Raw genomic sequence first — 14339 nt, forward strand, 5'->3', positions numbered from 1 at the left:
CAGGAGTCAGGGCTGGGGGTGTGGGTTGGGGTCGTGGGGGTGCTCCCAGCCCACTGCCTGAGTGGCTCATGGCAGGGGGCTGAAGGGGATACATGTAGGGGAGTGCAGGGGCCCCGCCTTTGCCCCACCACCTCCCCCAAGGCCCCACCCCTGCCTCTTCTCCGCCTCCTCCCCCAAGCGTGCTGCGGCCCTGCTCCTCCCTCTCCCTTGCGCTGGCAAACAGCTGTTAGGCGGCAGGGGAAGCACTGGGAGCGGGAGGGGTGGGAATGCGGTGCGCTCGGGGGAAGAGGAAGGGGCGAGCTTAGCTGCCAGTGGGTGTGGGTGGAGCCTGCCCTGCAGCAGGAGCCGGCAGGATGAAGCTTCTGCCTCCGCGGGAGAGGGCAGGAGGGCAGAGAAGAGCTAGCGGAGCCTTACTGCAGCCCAAGCAGAGCAGGTCGGGGCCCCTTTGGAGCCTGGGTCTGGAGCCATGGTGCCATGGTAAAGCTCGTACTGAGGTGAATATCCGGAGAAGTAGGGCAACAGGGAGATTACAAAACTGCAGCTGAGAACAAAGTGTTTCCACAGGGCCTGTCCTGTCCTGGAACAGAAGGATTGAATGGTATTTTCCATCCCCAGTGTTTTAACATCAGTGGGTAGGTTTAGGGTATGACAGTGTTAACAATGCTTGACGCAGCCCGGAACATGTATGTACTCATCTGGTGAAATGAATCTGGGCCGCTGTGTGCAGGCACTGATGAGTTGGACCATTTTCCAATAGCGTATGCAAAGCACAGGGAAGATACTGAGTAGACTAAACGGTTCAGCAGAGAACAGTGAGTACGAATGATCAGTTGGAGGGCTAGCTAGGCAGTTCTGCTCTGGAAAGTGACCTTGTGCCTCAGTATGCAGCAAGAGGGACTCCAGCGCTCTCATCTTGCCTCTGTCACTGATTCATTGTGTGGCCAAATCTGTAAGGCTCTAATTCAGTCTGTGCCACCCCATCAAGGGTGTAAGCCAGGGAGCGAGCATGGAACATGTGTTGTGTAGCTAGGCACTCTGGCTCTAGTCCCCATTTCTGAGTGGGAATAATCCCCCTTTGTGCACCCGGGGCAGTGAGGCAGAATTAGCTACTTGTGCAGTGCTTTGGGGGAAGAGTGAGCCCGTCATAGTGCTAATCCCGAGTCAAACTCCGGCAGAGTAGGCTCAGTGGTTTTCTTTCTATGGAAGATAAATGGAATTTGCTACAATCTCTGTGTGTCTTCTGGATGAGACCTCACAAACCAAGGCCCTGCCTGCTTTCTATGGACATTAAAGCTACCCGATGGTTGCCCTGGTACCCTCAGCCAGAATTTCCGTGCTCCCTGCTAAGAACACACTTCAGTTACTTGGCATTTTATGCAAAATGAGGGACTTAACCAAATCTTCCTCCCTTGCATTTCTGATCTGGTTTCCTGGTTTGAGTTGGAAATTTGAGAGCTAGAGAGCAGTCGAAAATCCACAGGCAGGGTCTGGCTGCTCTCTGGGTCTGTGGATGTTTGTTCTGTATTATTAGCAGGTTTAGATACTAAGTCATGCAAGTGTCAGGAGGAGAAAAGGTGAGTTCTTCTGGGCCAGGAAGGTTCCTAGGCTGATGTCCTGGAGACTGAATGAAACTGTGGTAACATGGGAGAGGCAGAACAGGTGAAGAATTGGAAGGGAACCAGGGTTTGTGGCTTTTCAGTGTGATTGCTGCGTTCTGTCCTCTTCCATTTTTACCCCAGGATTGCATCACATGCACAGTGTGTGGGGGCCTGGGTTCCTCTCCCCACAAGTGGGATTAGAGCAGCAAAGTACCTGTACTGTGTCCAAAGGTTTTCTTTGAGGTTCCTGCTCCCATTTATAGGAAACCTGTGTTTGTGCCCTAGCATTGGTGTGTTTCTCATGATAGCAATCTAGTGCCAATACATACACACTGTGGAAGCATGATGTGGCGTGGCTGGGCTGAGAAGCAGCACATCAGGAATGATGATGGTTTGGGAGAAGTGGTTTGGCTTGGTGCCTTATATTTCAATAGCACATTAACTGCCAAGTAACCAATGCTCTGTGGATTGCTGGAACTACACATAAAAGCTAGAAAAATGCTTGTGAGAAGCTTTATCTTGATCAGTGTTTATACAAAGAAAGCCACTTAAAATGAGTTATTGTAGATATTAAAAAAAGTAAATCATGTTAACTGTAAACAATATCCTTGAATGTTTCTGAGTTAGTTATTCTGTGATAAGTCTTTAGTAGTATTTAGTAGTGCCTGAGAGTCCTCTCTGGGATCAGGGCCCCATAGGATTATTTGGGGTACAGTTTACTGATAAGCATCCCAGCCCCAAAGATCTGGCAATCCAGGCAACAAGTGGCGCAGGGAGTTTAACTTCAAGGCTCCAGGAGTTGCAAACCTTTGGTTGGTGGCTTGCTCTGCCCTAATACAGATCACATGTGTTGCAGGAACATGGGGAGGTTGGGATGCTGCTACAGCCTAGCACTTTTAGTGTGGACTGATCTCAGCCAATGTATTTTCTAAACCAGAACTTCTTGTGCATTATTGGAGTTTAGGGGGAAATGGATAACTGTTGGGCAGGCACCGTAGCTGATTCCCAGTGACCACATGGCAGGACCTTGGATAGTAGATTAGGCTAAACTGTGTTTGGAGGTTGTAAAATGGAGTTGCCCAAGTTTTAGTCTGTGAAACCTCTCTTTTATGGGCTCATGTTCAGTGAAATGCGCTGGTGGCCAGGTTGCTGTAGCACTCAGACTTGGCTATTAATCCACTGCTTGAAAAGATCTGCTCAGGCTCTAGCTTGTTCCAAGGGCTGAAGGGTTGTTTTGTAATGGGGGTGCAGAACCCATGTGCACACAGTGGAGGAGCAAGTGCGAGCTCACCTTCTCCTCTCCTTGCCTTGCAGGCTGCTGCACTATTTCCGAGGACGGCACCATTTGGAGGAGATCATGTATAATGAGAACATGCGCCGCTCCCAGCTGGTCATGCTCTTTGACAAGTTTCGCAGTGTGCTGGTTGTGACCAATCATGAGGACCCTGTGATTTCAGTCTTCCAGTCCCTCTTGAAGTGACTGAGGGGAACTGCTCCTCTGTTTTCAGCTCCCTCAGTCGTAATAGTTTGTTTATATAAATGTTAATATAGGAGCAGGGTGGCAGCAGCCAGAGGTTCTACCCCTGCCATTGACCTTCCCAGCAACCCTCAGCAAGTCACCCCTTCTCCCTCCCTTTCACCATCTGGCTGGGGATATAAACCCTGACCTGCGTGTGGACAGAGCTCTGCCCTCAAGATGCATGGGGTGGGATAGAGAGGCACACACAAGTGAAGTGAAGCTGTTCAGTCCAGTTAGTTCCAGCTTGCAGTGTCTTCCTGAAGTCCCTGCCATGGGGCTGGGGTTCCTTGCTTCCTGCGCAGGCTGTGTGCGTGGAGTTGAAGAAAGGTTTTACATTGGTGTCGCTGAATAAATAACATGCACTTCGACTGGACATTGGTGCAGCAGAAACCGGTTGCCTCTATTCAAGCAGCAGAGCAGTGGTTTTAAAAATGTCAAGGGCATCTCCACTAGAATCGCTACAGCAGCACAGCTATAGTGCTGCTAGTATAGATGCTCTATGCTGCCGCGAGAGCTGTCTTGACAGTAGCTATGTCCACACCAGCACTTAAGTCAGTGTATCGTGCAGGGGGGTAGCTTTTTCACTACCGCGTGGCTTAAATTATACTGAAGTAAGTGCTAGTTGTGTACAAGCCTTCAGTATTGGCCTGAGGCATGTAACTGCAGCCTGAGGTGCTTAAGTACCCTTGTGAATCTGTCCTTTAGCCCTTTAACTCTTTCCTGTACCTCTTGTAGGCTCTGTGTGCTTCACAGCGGTTTTGATACCTCTCTTTACCAGTTCTCTCTGTGCTGCCCTTGTTGCTGGTGTGTCGCTAGCTCAGTGTGGAGTTTGATGCTGAGGGTAGCTAGTACCTGTGCTGCCACAGCTGCAAGAGTGTCCTTGTACCTAAAGGGGATATGCCTCCCCACCTTCACAGACTGTCTGGGCTTTCTTTCTGCTCAGGAACCTGGGTGGTTGTTGGCTTAGCAACTGCAGAAATCAAACAGGAGCATTTTTGGGTGGGGTGGCTGGGGACAACTGGCAGGGAAGCAGAAGAATGAGTCAGGCTGGGTAGGAGATGGAATTGTCCCTATACTTAACAACCTCTCTCCCTCCCCTCCCACAGTTGAAGGGTTCTTGCCATGTGGAATCTCATTGCTTTCATTTCGGAGTTAAGAGCCCTACCCTAAATGCCCACAAAACAAGTCCAGTGTCATTTGGAAACCCCAGAGGAGCGTGGCACTGCTGGGAGTGAGCCTGGCTCTCTTAGGCTAACTACTGACCAGACATCCCACCTTACTCATATCATTGTAACAAAGCATATTTATTATTAAAACAGCTTCCAAACCAGCACCACTCCCCTGGCCCAGTTCCATTAGGTCAGAGTCTAGGGCTGATAGTTAATGAAAGCACCCACACCTCTAGTCTGCAGCACCTTGCTCTCTCTCCACCTTCTTGTCCACAACACTCACGCATTTGTTCCCTCGTATATAAAACCTCAGTGGTTTCTGTGCCCACTCTCCACCGTAGCTGACACCAATTCTGGCTGCAGTCACCACAGCCTGCTCTCCCGGTGCTTCTGAGCCAGGCTCCATCCAGATTGCTGTGTCACGAGCCAGGTCCTTTTGGTCAAAGCTCTTGTTTATAGCAAGTGCTTGACAGAGCTTGGAGGGCCCATTGCACAGCTGCCAGTCCTTCAGTGGTTTGGCTGATCCTTTCCTCTGAGTACTTCGCAGCTGCCTCATGGTGTCCAGGCCCTGCAGAGGTTCCAAGGACCGGAGCAGTACTGCAGCCCCTTCCCCTGTGGAAGGATAAGAACTTGCATGAGCATGGGCTCCTCTACGGGTGCCTCTCACCACTGGCTGGCTGGGCTACATGTTACTCTGTGCAGGGGGTTGAGAGCAATACAGAATTAATTCCAACCCTCACAGAAATCCTACACACCTCCCCTCCCTTCTATTAACTGGTACCCATTGGTCAGCAGATCAACTCAAGGGACAATAGTCTATCAATGGTACTGCACTCCAGTATAGCATGCCTCACCCTCTTCAGTGTATTCATCCCCACCACACCCTGCGAGTGCCGTTAGCCCTGTTTTACACATGGGAACTGAGGAGCCAAGGACCAGATTTTTCAAGGAATTTAAGTGCCTACATGGAGTGGGGCCTGTCTCCATTGAAATCAATGGATGTATGAAAATCACTAGGAGTTTAAGACCCTTTAAACATCGGATCTTTAGTGACTTCCCCAAGGTCACACAGAAAGTCTGTGGCGGAGCAGGGAACTGAACTACTGGCTGCCAAATGTCAGGCTCATGCTCAGATCACGAGCCTAATCTTCTCAGACTCCAAGGCTGAAGTGATCTCAGGTCAGATTTGTCACAGTCACGGATAGCAGAAGTCAGCCAGTAAATGGGGAGAGAGGAAAGGGCAGTTAACCCCTTCCCCTGCTCTGACTGGCCAAACTCTCCTTGGCTCAGTCTGTTTCATCTGTAACCATGAATTTCAATCTCCAGCCAGCTTTTCCCTGACCTCCTTCCCAGCATTAGTGTTTAAGGGAGTGTCATGGGCTGAGCTCCCTCCAGGAGGCGCTCAGAGGTCCAGAGGTTGTCCTGTTAGCACAGCACTCTGGAACAACTGCCACATGTGAGTTCAAGGGTGGGGTACCTGGAGCAGCTCCCCAAACCCTACAGATTTGTATTCACACACCATGGGCTCAGTGCACCACCTCCAATCAGCTCTGGAGCAGGGGGATCAGGACATGGTCAGGGGAGCTAGCGCCCCCCTTCCAGTTTGCCAAAGGCCCTAGTCCATAGAACTAGCTTAGCTGTATTTTACTGAGCAGTAACGCAAGAAGCCTACAAGGTCTATACCCTGTGAGCTATTTGGCTTAAGCAGTTAGCATAAGGCTTTGAGGCCTACCGGCCTTCACATAAGTGAATTGCCCAACACTGACAAGTTTGATTTAGAGGATTTTTGTATAAAATAACACCAGGTACCCTTAGACAATCAGACTGAGCCGAACTTTGGATATTCAAATGCACAACCACAAACTTGTCTTGGCAATGAAACTGACATATATGATATTAATATTAATGAGATCATTCATATACTAACCTACAGAATAAGAACACCAGACATTATTAGGGTTAAGAAGTCAGTTATGGACTAAGTGGGCCTGGCCTTTATATGAATATTCATGGCAGCCTCCAGACTTATAATAGGCCCAGTCACCATGTAAACCTCAAAATCTTGACCACTGGACTCACTTGGCATGGAACACCACGTGTCTCCTACCACTAGGCCTCCATGAGAAGGTGTGAGTATGTGTCAGGGATGGTACTGGAAACGAGCTTGGTTTTAAATTACAGCTACTTTCTCATTTGATTCAGAACATTTGTATTTTTACTAATTGTGCTAATACAAATATTTAAAGCTTTGGTTTGCCCTTAGTGTGTCGTTGTGCACATCGAGGTTCCCAACCAGACACAACTAAACCTGAACTCTGTTGTGCCTGCTTCTTGGACTAGAACCTTTCAACACTCAGACAGTTCATCAGTGACTAACTGGAAATTCTTAACAGTCTGTCAATAACCAGCCAACACATTAGGAATTACTGTGGAAAGTAAATGCAGCCTGCCCAAAATGGGGCCTTCATCATGGGGCAGAGGAAGGCTCTAACTCCCCACAGGATTTCTGTAGCTCCAACTTGGGTGCTGCCCTCCAGTCTGTACCCTGCAAAAGAGAGGCACAGAGAACTGGCTGGTCCCCCTGTCCCTCACTAGTGCAGGGAGCTGTAAACACATAACACTCCCTGTACTGCTGGCCACCCAGGGCCCCCTCATCTCCAACATCTGCAAAGCCAGTAATGCTGACTCCACAAGAATCCTCTCCCCTCATACACACTCAAGGCAGCCAGAACCATCTGGAGCCAGTCAGGGCCTAGTCCTCAAGCACCTACTCTCTCAGACACAGGAACACCTTCTCCCTCAGAAGGGCCTCAGATTGCTGTTCTAAATATAATGCTGTGTGCTCTGATCACTAAGACAGTAACACTGGCATAACAATGATGTGTCCCAGGAATATTGTCCATGCCAGAACTTGCAACTACTATCAGTTATGAGGCAGTTTACTGACCCACCCAGGAGCACAGCAGCATACAGATCAAAGCCGTGGAGCCTGGAACCAGTTGTCAAAAAACAATTTCATCTTCTCCACTTCAAAATAGGATTAATGGCAAATTGCTCAGAGTCCATTTATACCCCACTCTTCCCACCCTGCATGCTCATCTCCTGACCTGCTGCTCAGAGCTTTGGACTAATGAATCACTCTGGCACTAAGTGTGAGTCAACAATGTGATGCTGTTGTAAAAAAAGCAAATACAAATGTAAGTTGCATTAAACAAGGCAGAGCATGCAAGTCACAGGAGGTGATAGTACTGCTCTACTCGACACTGGTTAGGCCTTAGCTGGAGTGCTGTGTCCAATTTTGGTCACCAATAGAAAGAATTTAGAGAAACTGGAAAGGGTCCAGAGGCGAGCAACAAAGATGATCAAAGAGATGGAATGCAGGCCATATGAGCAAAGGCTGAAGGAACTAGGTATGTTTAGTTTGGAAAAGAGGAGACCTGGGGGGACATGATAGCAGTCTTCAAATACTTGAAAGGCTGCCATAAAAAAGATGGAGAAAAGTTGTTCTCTCTTGTGACAGAGGGTAGCAATGGGTTCAAACTACAGAGGAGCAGATTTAGATTGAATCTCAGGAAAAACTTCCTAATTGTAGGAACAGTAGGCCAATGGAACAGACTGCCTAGGGAGGTTGTGGAATCTCCTTCACTGGAGGTTTTCATCTGTCTTTGATGGTTTAGATGACAAATCCTGCATCTTGCAGGGGGTTAGACTAGATGATCCTTGCAGTCCCTTCTAACCCTATGGTTCTGATTCTAAGTACTGCAGGAATTTTCCACACTCTTGTTTCCATTCAGACTCAGACACACTGGCTCCCCTGTCCTTCATGGGGCAAAAGTGTGACCTGAGGAGTCATTGGGTCAGGTTCCCCGTTGCCCTGCACATTGCACAGAGTGAGTGTGAACCCACTCTGCACTAGTGTGAATGACACGCATGGTGCAAAGCGAGAGGCGAGCCCAGTGCTGTGCATGGAGTAGCTTCTGTACTTGAGGATTACATCTGAGGCCCCGCAGGTTTCTGTTTCTGCAGAAAACAGAGCCAATGGAAATAATTGCGTTGGCCCATGAGAAAGGTGTGTGAACAGGGCAGGATCCTGGGGTGGGGAATGGCGGCCTAGCCCTGCACCACCAGCAGATTTTGGCAATAAAGCTAGCATAAGTGGCCACAGGAGCTTCACACCAGCACACAAAACCCCTTCAAAATATGGATGGCAGAAGAGAATTCTTCAAAACTCAAATCATCCGGGAAATGTAGTCACTGACTTTTGGCATCTTAGTCCATTCTCAGGGTATTCTGAGAAATCTCATTTTTTACAGCCTTTGTATCAAACACATTTTCCTGAACTCCTGCAGCTCTTCCCAAAACAGCCCTGAACAAAGCAGTCTTCCCCAGATACATAACCCAACCCTGAGTGGAAACAAAAGTGCTACCCAGATGTTTTCCATTTTGATGGTAAGGAAGGTTCTGTCTGTGACCCTGAGTGGGCGAGCGGAGAGCTTGGTAGACCAGTTGCGTGTGCGATTCCTACACAACACTCCCTGTGCTGCTGGCCACCCACAGAATTCTGTATCTCCAACATATGCATGTTCAGTAACGCCAGCTCCACCATAATCTCTGCCTCACACACTCCAATCAGCTTGAAACATCTAGAGCCATTCAGGGCCTAGTCCTCAATGCCTAGGTCTCACAGCCCAGCAAAGGCTTCTCGATGGCACTTCCTAGCTTTATAATAGTCTCTGATTTCTCTTCATGCTCTACATGAGTCTAACAGAGCGCCCCCCTAAAATTTCTGTCCACAGCACAGCGGGGTGTGTTTAGCAGAGAACACAATTTGCTGAGTTGTGGTATGTGTTGGACTTGTAATGTCTCTGTTGTTCTCCATCAAGCTGGGTAAAGTCAGCAAAGTGATTTCTGACAGACATTAGCAATTTGTTGCGTTTCCAGCAGCTCCCTTCTGTGACAGGGGTGCCTAGGACATGCTGGTCTTGCAGCACAATCCCTGAAAGCTGAGCATTTAGATGGGAGCTTTCCTAGCTGTACCCTCAGACACACTCAGAGATAGAAATCCAAGCAAAGGAATTCCAAGCAAATACTAATTACACCAGCTCCTTTTGTTCCTTGTTAGTGACTGTGGTCACCATCTGGAATCAATCTACATTCCTTAGGGATTTTCTTAGAAGTGATAGTGCTTTTACACAGAGATTGCTGAGGCTCAGGTCATCTCCTCCACTAACATGAACAATGGGGTTCGAACCACATGGCGCTCCCTTAGGGCAGAGCAGGGGCGTGCTGCCTCCAAGAGACCCCCCTGGAAGACCATCTATGGCTGTACCCCATTGGGACCAGCAGCCACGGGCTGCAGTGGCAGATGAGAGGGGGAAATGATGAGAGCCAAGCACTGCAGCACAGTCCCTGACCGACATTATGGGTACCCTGCTGGAAGTTCATGCTGCAGGTCTCTCCCCCATTGTGAGTCAACAGCTACTGAAGGCTCAGACAATGGCAAGAGAGCTCCTACAGAAGAGGCCAGAAGGCAGCAGGTGGGGGCCGTGTGGCTGACTTCTGCCTCCTCCCACCTTCCTTGTGGATCCCTAGGATCTGGGCAACTGGGAATCCATGTCCTGAGTCCTCACTGCACCCAGCGGCTGCTTTCCTGGATATGCAGGATGCTCTCGCCCCCAAGCACGTGTACTTCCCCCCCCACAACAACAGATAAACCCTTCGAGGCTCAGTCCAGGCTGATGCTGTGCCTGCCAGAGAGCTGGAATCTCCCCTCCCTGACCCCACGGCCACCTCAGCCCACACACCCTGGAGCCCTGGCTCAAGCAGCTGGCTTTGGTATTCCCTTGGCATCCATTAGTAGAATAAGAACGCCGATACTGGGTCAGACCAATGGTCCATCTAGCCCCGTATCCTGTCTTCCGACAGTTGCTGGTGCCTGATGCTTCAGACGGAATGAACAGAATGGGACAATTATGAAGTGATGCAGTCAGAGGTTTAAAGACACCTAGAGCATGGGGTTGCATTCCTGACCATCTTGGCCAGTAGCTATTGATGGACCTCTCTTCCATGAAATTATCTAGTTCTTTTTTTAAACCCAATTATACATTTAACCTTCACAACATCCCTGGCAAAGAGTTCCACAGGTTGCCTGTGCATTGTGTGAAGTACTTCCTTATGTTTGTTTTAAACCTGCTGCCTATTAATTTCATTGGGTGACCCCTGGTACTTGTATTACATGAAGGGGTAAATAACACTTCCTTATGCACTTTCTCCACACCATTCATGATTTTATAGACCTCTATCATATCCCCCCTTAGTCATCCCTTTTTCAAGATGAACAGTCCCAGGCTTCTTAATCTCTCCTCATATGGAAGCTGTTCCTTACCCCAATTCACTTTTGTTGCCCTTCTCTGTATCTTGTCCAATTCTGATATGTCTGTTTTGAGCTGGGGCAACCAGAACTGCACACAGTATTCAAGGTGTGAACGTACCATGGATTTATATAGAATGAGAGCAGGCCATCTACGCTGCATGTTCATCAGTGGTGCAGGTCAGAGCAGCTCGCTCCAGTATGGAGGTGCTAGCTATTTACATCTCATGCCTAAGCAAAAAGCCCAACCCTCAACACAGGGAGTAGAGTCAAAGACCAAGATAAAGCCTGGAATCCCAAAGCAGTGAAGATGCCAGTTCTCTTTCTGAATAGAAGAAGACCAGGAAGCCGTAGTGCAGGCCAAAACCCCCAGGAAGCAGCTAACTGCGCTTTCCCCGGAATAGCTCCAGCTCTCATTCATGGAAACAGCTTTTGGCTGCTGCAAGAATAAAATACTCCTTCCCTGATGACGCTCTGACTCACTGCTCCCAAAATGTCTCCTTCTATGTGCTTGTCTGCAATACGAAAGCTACAGGGCAATCCATGCATAGCGACACAGAGTGTCTGGGCGGGGAAATACTGGTGCCCTGGATTTTATCGCATATTCATCCAGATCTGGCAGCAGGGCAGCTACACAGGCAAGTTCAGGAAAAACGAGATGCAGGAAAGCCAAGGGAAAGCTGGATGCAGCATCTAGGAGAAGACGAGAGCCCAGTGTAACTCCTCTGGGCACAGGGAAGGCTGTTTGTATTAGCGTTATTTTGCTGTTGCCAGGATGTATTGTATACTCATGCATGTTAACAGACATCTGCCAGACTTTTCAATAAACTTCCTCCCGCTCCCTGCCTATAATTTCTCCAGCAGCAGCTGTGCACCCCCATCAGAACACAGACTAACTAGTTCCTGGGATGGGCTCCATAAGTTGCTGGAACCTAGCCCAGTGATGTGCAGGCCGTAAACTGGTAAAGCCCCACATGGAGCAGATTTAGTCCACAGAGGCTTTCATTCTCTCATCAGAGTGATAAAGAGCATCTACAAATCCCCATTGACTAGTTATGGTTTTATGAATCTAAAGATATAATCAAGATACATGAAAGCATCAAAATTTGAGCTCATCTGAACAAAGCCGTCGGCAGTTCCAGCATCCTATACCGTGACTTCTTGTTCCAAGGGACAAAATGGCAAAGCATCAAAGAATCCAACGCTGCCACTCACATGCTTACAAAGCTTCTTGTCTCCAGCCTCCCACTGGCCTGAGCAGCCATTGCCAACATTCTGCCTCTGGGCTGACAGCAAACACTGATTTCATCAAAATACCAGCGAGCTGGAGGAACCGTACTAACTCATGAGAGTTATGGGGATGAATGTAACAAACAACAAACCTACAACTGCCATTTGAGTGACTACTGTACCTCAGTGGAAGGGGCTGGGACACTTCCACTGATTCATTTAAGCTCCATAACTCTCCATACGAATATATATAATTGCTGTTAGACCAGGAAAAAAAAAACATCCCACTGGAAGCTCGGGACCCTGCCTGCATAGAAAGTCCACAGAAAGTCATCATGTCAAATGCTCTCCTGTCCTTGTCCATTTAAGGAGTTACTGTGGCCAAGTCTACAGTAGGAGAACGTTGCTGGTTCAACTATACCATGATAACATGCTATAGGCATAATGGTAAACTAGATCAGCAAAGCGCTTCTATTGTGGAGTAAAGCTATACTTCTGCAGGTACAGCTCACTATAGCCTCATCCCAACCCCCTGAGCAAAACAAGCTATACCAGTAAAAGCGCCATTTTGCTGCTATAACTGTGTCCACACAAGGGGTTTTTGCAGGCACAGCGGTGTTGGTCTGGGGTGTAATCACTGACCAACAGAACTGCGCAAGCAGAAGCCCAAAGGGTAAACACCCTTATACCGGCATGACTGACTTTTACCAGTACACCTACTTTTCACAGAATCACAGAAATGTAGTGAATGGTCCTCAAGAGGTTGTCTAGTCCAGCCCTCTGCGCTGAGGCAGGACCCAGTAAACCTAGACCATCCCTGACAGGTGTTTATCCAACCTGTTCTTAAAAACTCCAAGGACCTGAATTCCACAACCTCCCTTTGAAACCTATTACGCTTAATTGCCCTTAGAATTAGAAAGGTTTTCCTCTTATCTAACCTAAATCTCCCTTGCTGCAGATTAAGACAATTACTTCTTGTCCATCCTTCAGTGGACAGCACTTAACATATCTGAAGACTGTTATCAGGTCACCCCTCAGTCTTGTCTCAAGACTAAACACGACCAGTTTTTTTAACCTTTCCTCATAGGTCAGATTTTCTAAACTTTTATCATTTTGTTGCTTTCCTCTGGACTCTCCAGTTTGTCCACATCTTTCTTAAAGTGTGGCGCTCAGAAATGCACACAGTGCTCCACCTGAGGCCTCCCCAGTTACCTCCCGTGTCTTACACATGGCATTCCTGCTAATATATCTCACACTGATATTAGCCTTTTTTGCAACTGCATCACTCTGCTGATTCATATTCAATTTGTCCCCCAAGATTCTCTTCAGCAGTACTACCACCGAATCGCTTATACCCTATTTTCTAGTTGTGCATTAGATTTTTCCTTCCTAAACGTAGTACCTTGCACTTGTCTTGAACTTCATCTTGTTGATTTTAAATATTACCCCCCGCCGCCCCCCAGTGTAATTTAAAGCAATTTAGGGGCTGTGTGAAATTACATTTGCTGCAGTGATCCCATGGGGCCTGCTCTGCCACTGGGGTCAGTCAGAGTGCCCTACTGTACCAAGCCCCTCCCCAACCCAACATATGCCCTATCTGAAGGGGGCTTTGAGGGAACAGGTGACACAGGATCACCACAGCATCTTGCCCCCTGCCCAACAAAGCTGCAACCCATTCTCACTGTGCCAAAAACTCCATATTGGGACTGCTATTCATCCAGTCCAACGGGACCTCCATCGTGGCCTGTATAGCAGCACCAATACCTGGAGTAACCGCTGCCTGTTGGCAAAGGTCATCCTGGACACACTGAACTGCCTTCTCCTCCTTTTCAGCGGCACAGGCACAATGAGATAGGCTAACAATGCATTCGGGGTGTTCCTGGGAATAGCTGCCTGCAGTTTAAGCAACAGAGTGAGGGCTTGTCTACACTAGACAGTTGTCCTGCTTTTGCTGTACTGGCCTAGTTAAAGCAGTATAGCCCTCATACTGAGAGCACATTATATCAGTATAAAAGGTGCTTTACTGCAGTACAGCTATTCCAATACAGGAAGGGGAAGAACTTTACCAGGATAAAAGTCACCTTTACACTGCTCACTGTCCACTCTAGGGTTGTTTCCAGTGTAACTATTTGGTTAAATAAATCCATCACCTCAACCAGAAATAGTTCTATAAGTGCAGCGTTCAAGGGCAGACTAGGCCTGAGAGGCTGAGACAGCAAGGTGGTGACATCCCTAAAGGGGATGAGTTAAGGTTGTGTGCAAATCAGCCACTTAACTAGGTATCTCCTGGCTTCTTCGCACAGGAGTATGGGAATAGGAAGAGCACAGAGAACAGAAGGCACTGTTATGCAGCAACAGACTTAACTGCACCTTAGCAAAGTTCTTTGTAAGCGATTTCCATATTGTACTTCCAGTTAGCTTCGAGAAACTGAGCATTTGTTCCCATATTACCC

General features: G+C 48.3%; 2 protein-coding genes across 42 annotated transcripts in view; one reads left to right on the forward strand and one right to left on the reverse strand.

Annotated features, from left to right (window-relative positions):
• NPRL3 (NPR3 like, GATOR1 complex subunit) overlaps positions 1 to 14339 on the forward strand; it is a 154714-nt gene that overhangs the window by 123131 nt on the left and 17244 nt on the right. For 22 of the 26 annotated variants that reach the window (XM_065559876.1, XM_065559875.1, XM_065559867.1 and 19 more), the window contains one exon: positions 2913 to 3490. The exons of the other annotated variants lie outside the window; for them this stretch is intronic. In XM_065559876.1, coding sequence (XP_065415948.1) covers positions 2913 to 3078 — 166 coding nt within the window. In that variant the 3' untranslated portion in view covers positions 3079 to 3490. Of the gene's footprint in view, positions 1 to 2912; positions 3491 to 14339 lie in introns of those variants that run through there. 26 annotated transcript variants of the gene reach the window in all.
• MPG (N-methylpurine DNA glycosylase) overlaps positions 1 to 14339 on the reverse strand; it is a 61782-nt gene that overhangs the window by 5387 nt on the left and 42056 nt on the right. For 8 of the 16 annotated variants that reach the window (XR_010591148.1, XR_010591147.1, XR_010591153.1 and 5 more), the window contains one exon: positions 4570 to 4898. Coding sequence is in view for 5 of the 16 variants with exons in the window: in XM_065559882.1 (XP_065415954.1) it covers positions 4570 to 4898 (329 nt within the window). In the remaining 11 variants the exon portion in view is untranslated. Of the gene's footprint in view, positions 1 to 1927; positions 4899 to 14339 lie in introns of all 16 variants that reach the window. The other 8 variants (XR_010591150.1, XR_010591146.1, XR_010591155.1 and 5 more) reach the window with 3 other exon arrangements.

The sequence above is a fragment of the Chrysemys picta genome, chromosome 10 (genome assembly GCF_011386835.1).
Source record: "Chrysemys picta bellii isolate R12L10 chromosome 10, ASM1138683v2, whole genome shotgun sequence".
Taxonomy (NCBI): Eukaryota; Metazoa; Chordata; order Testudines; family Emydidae; genus Chrysemys; species Chrysemys picta.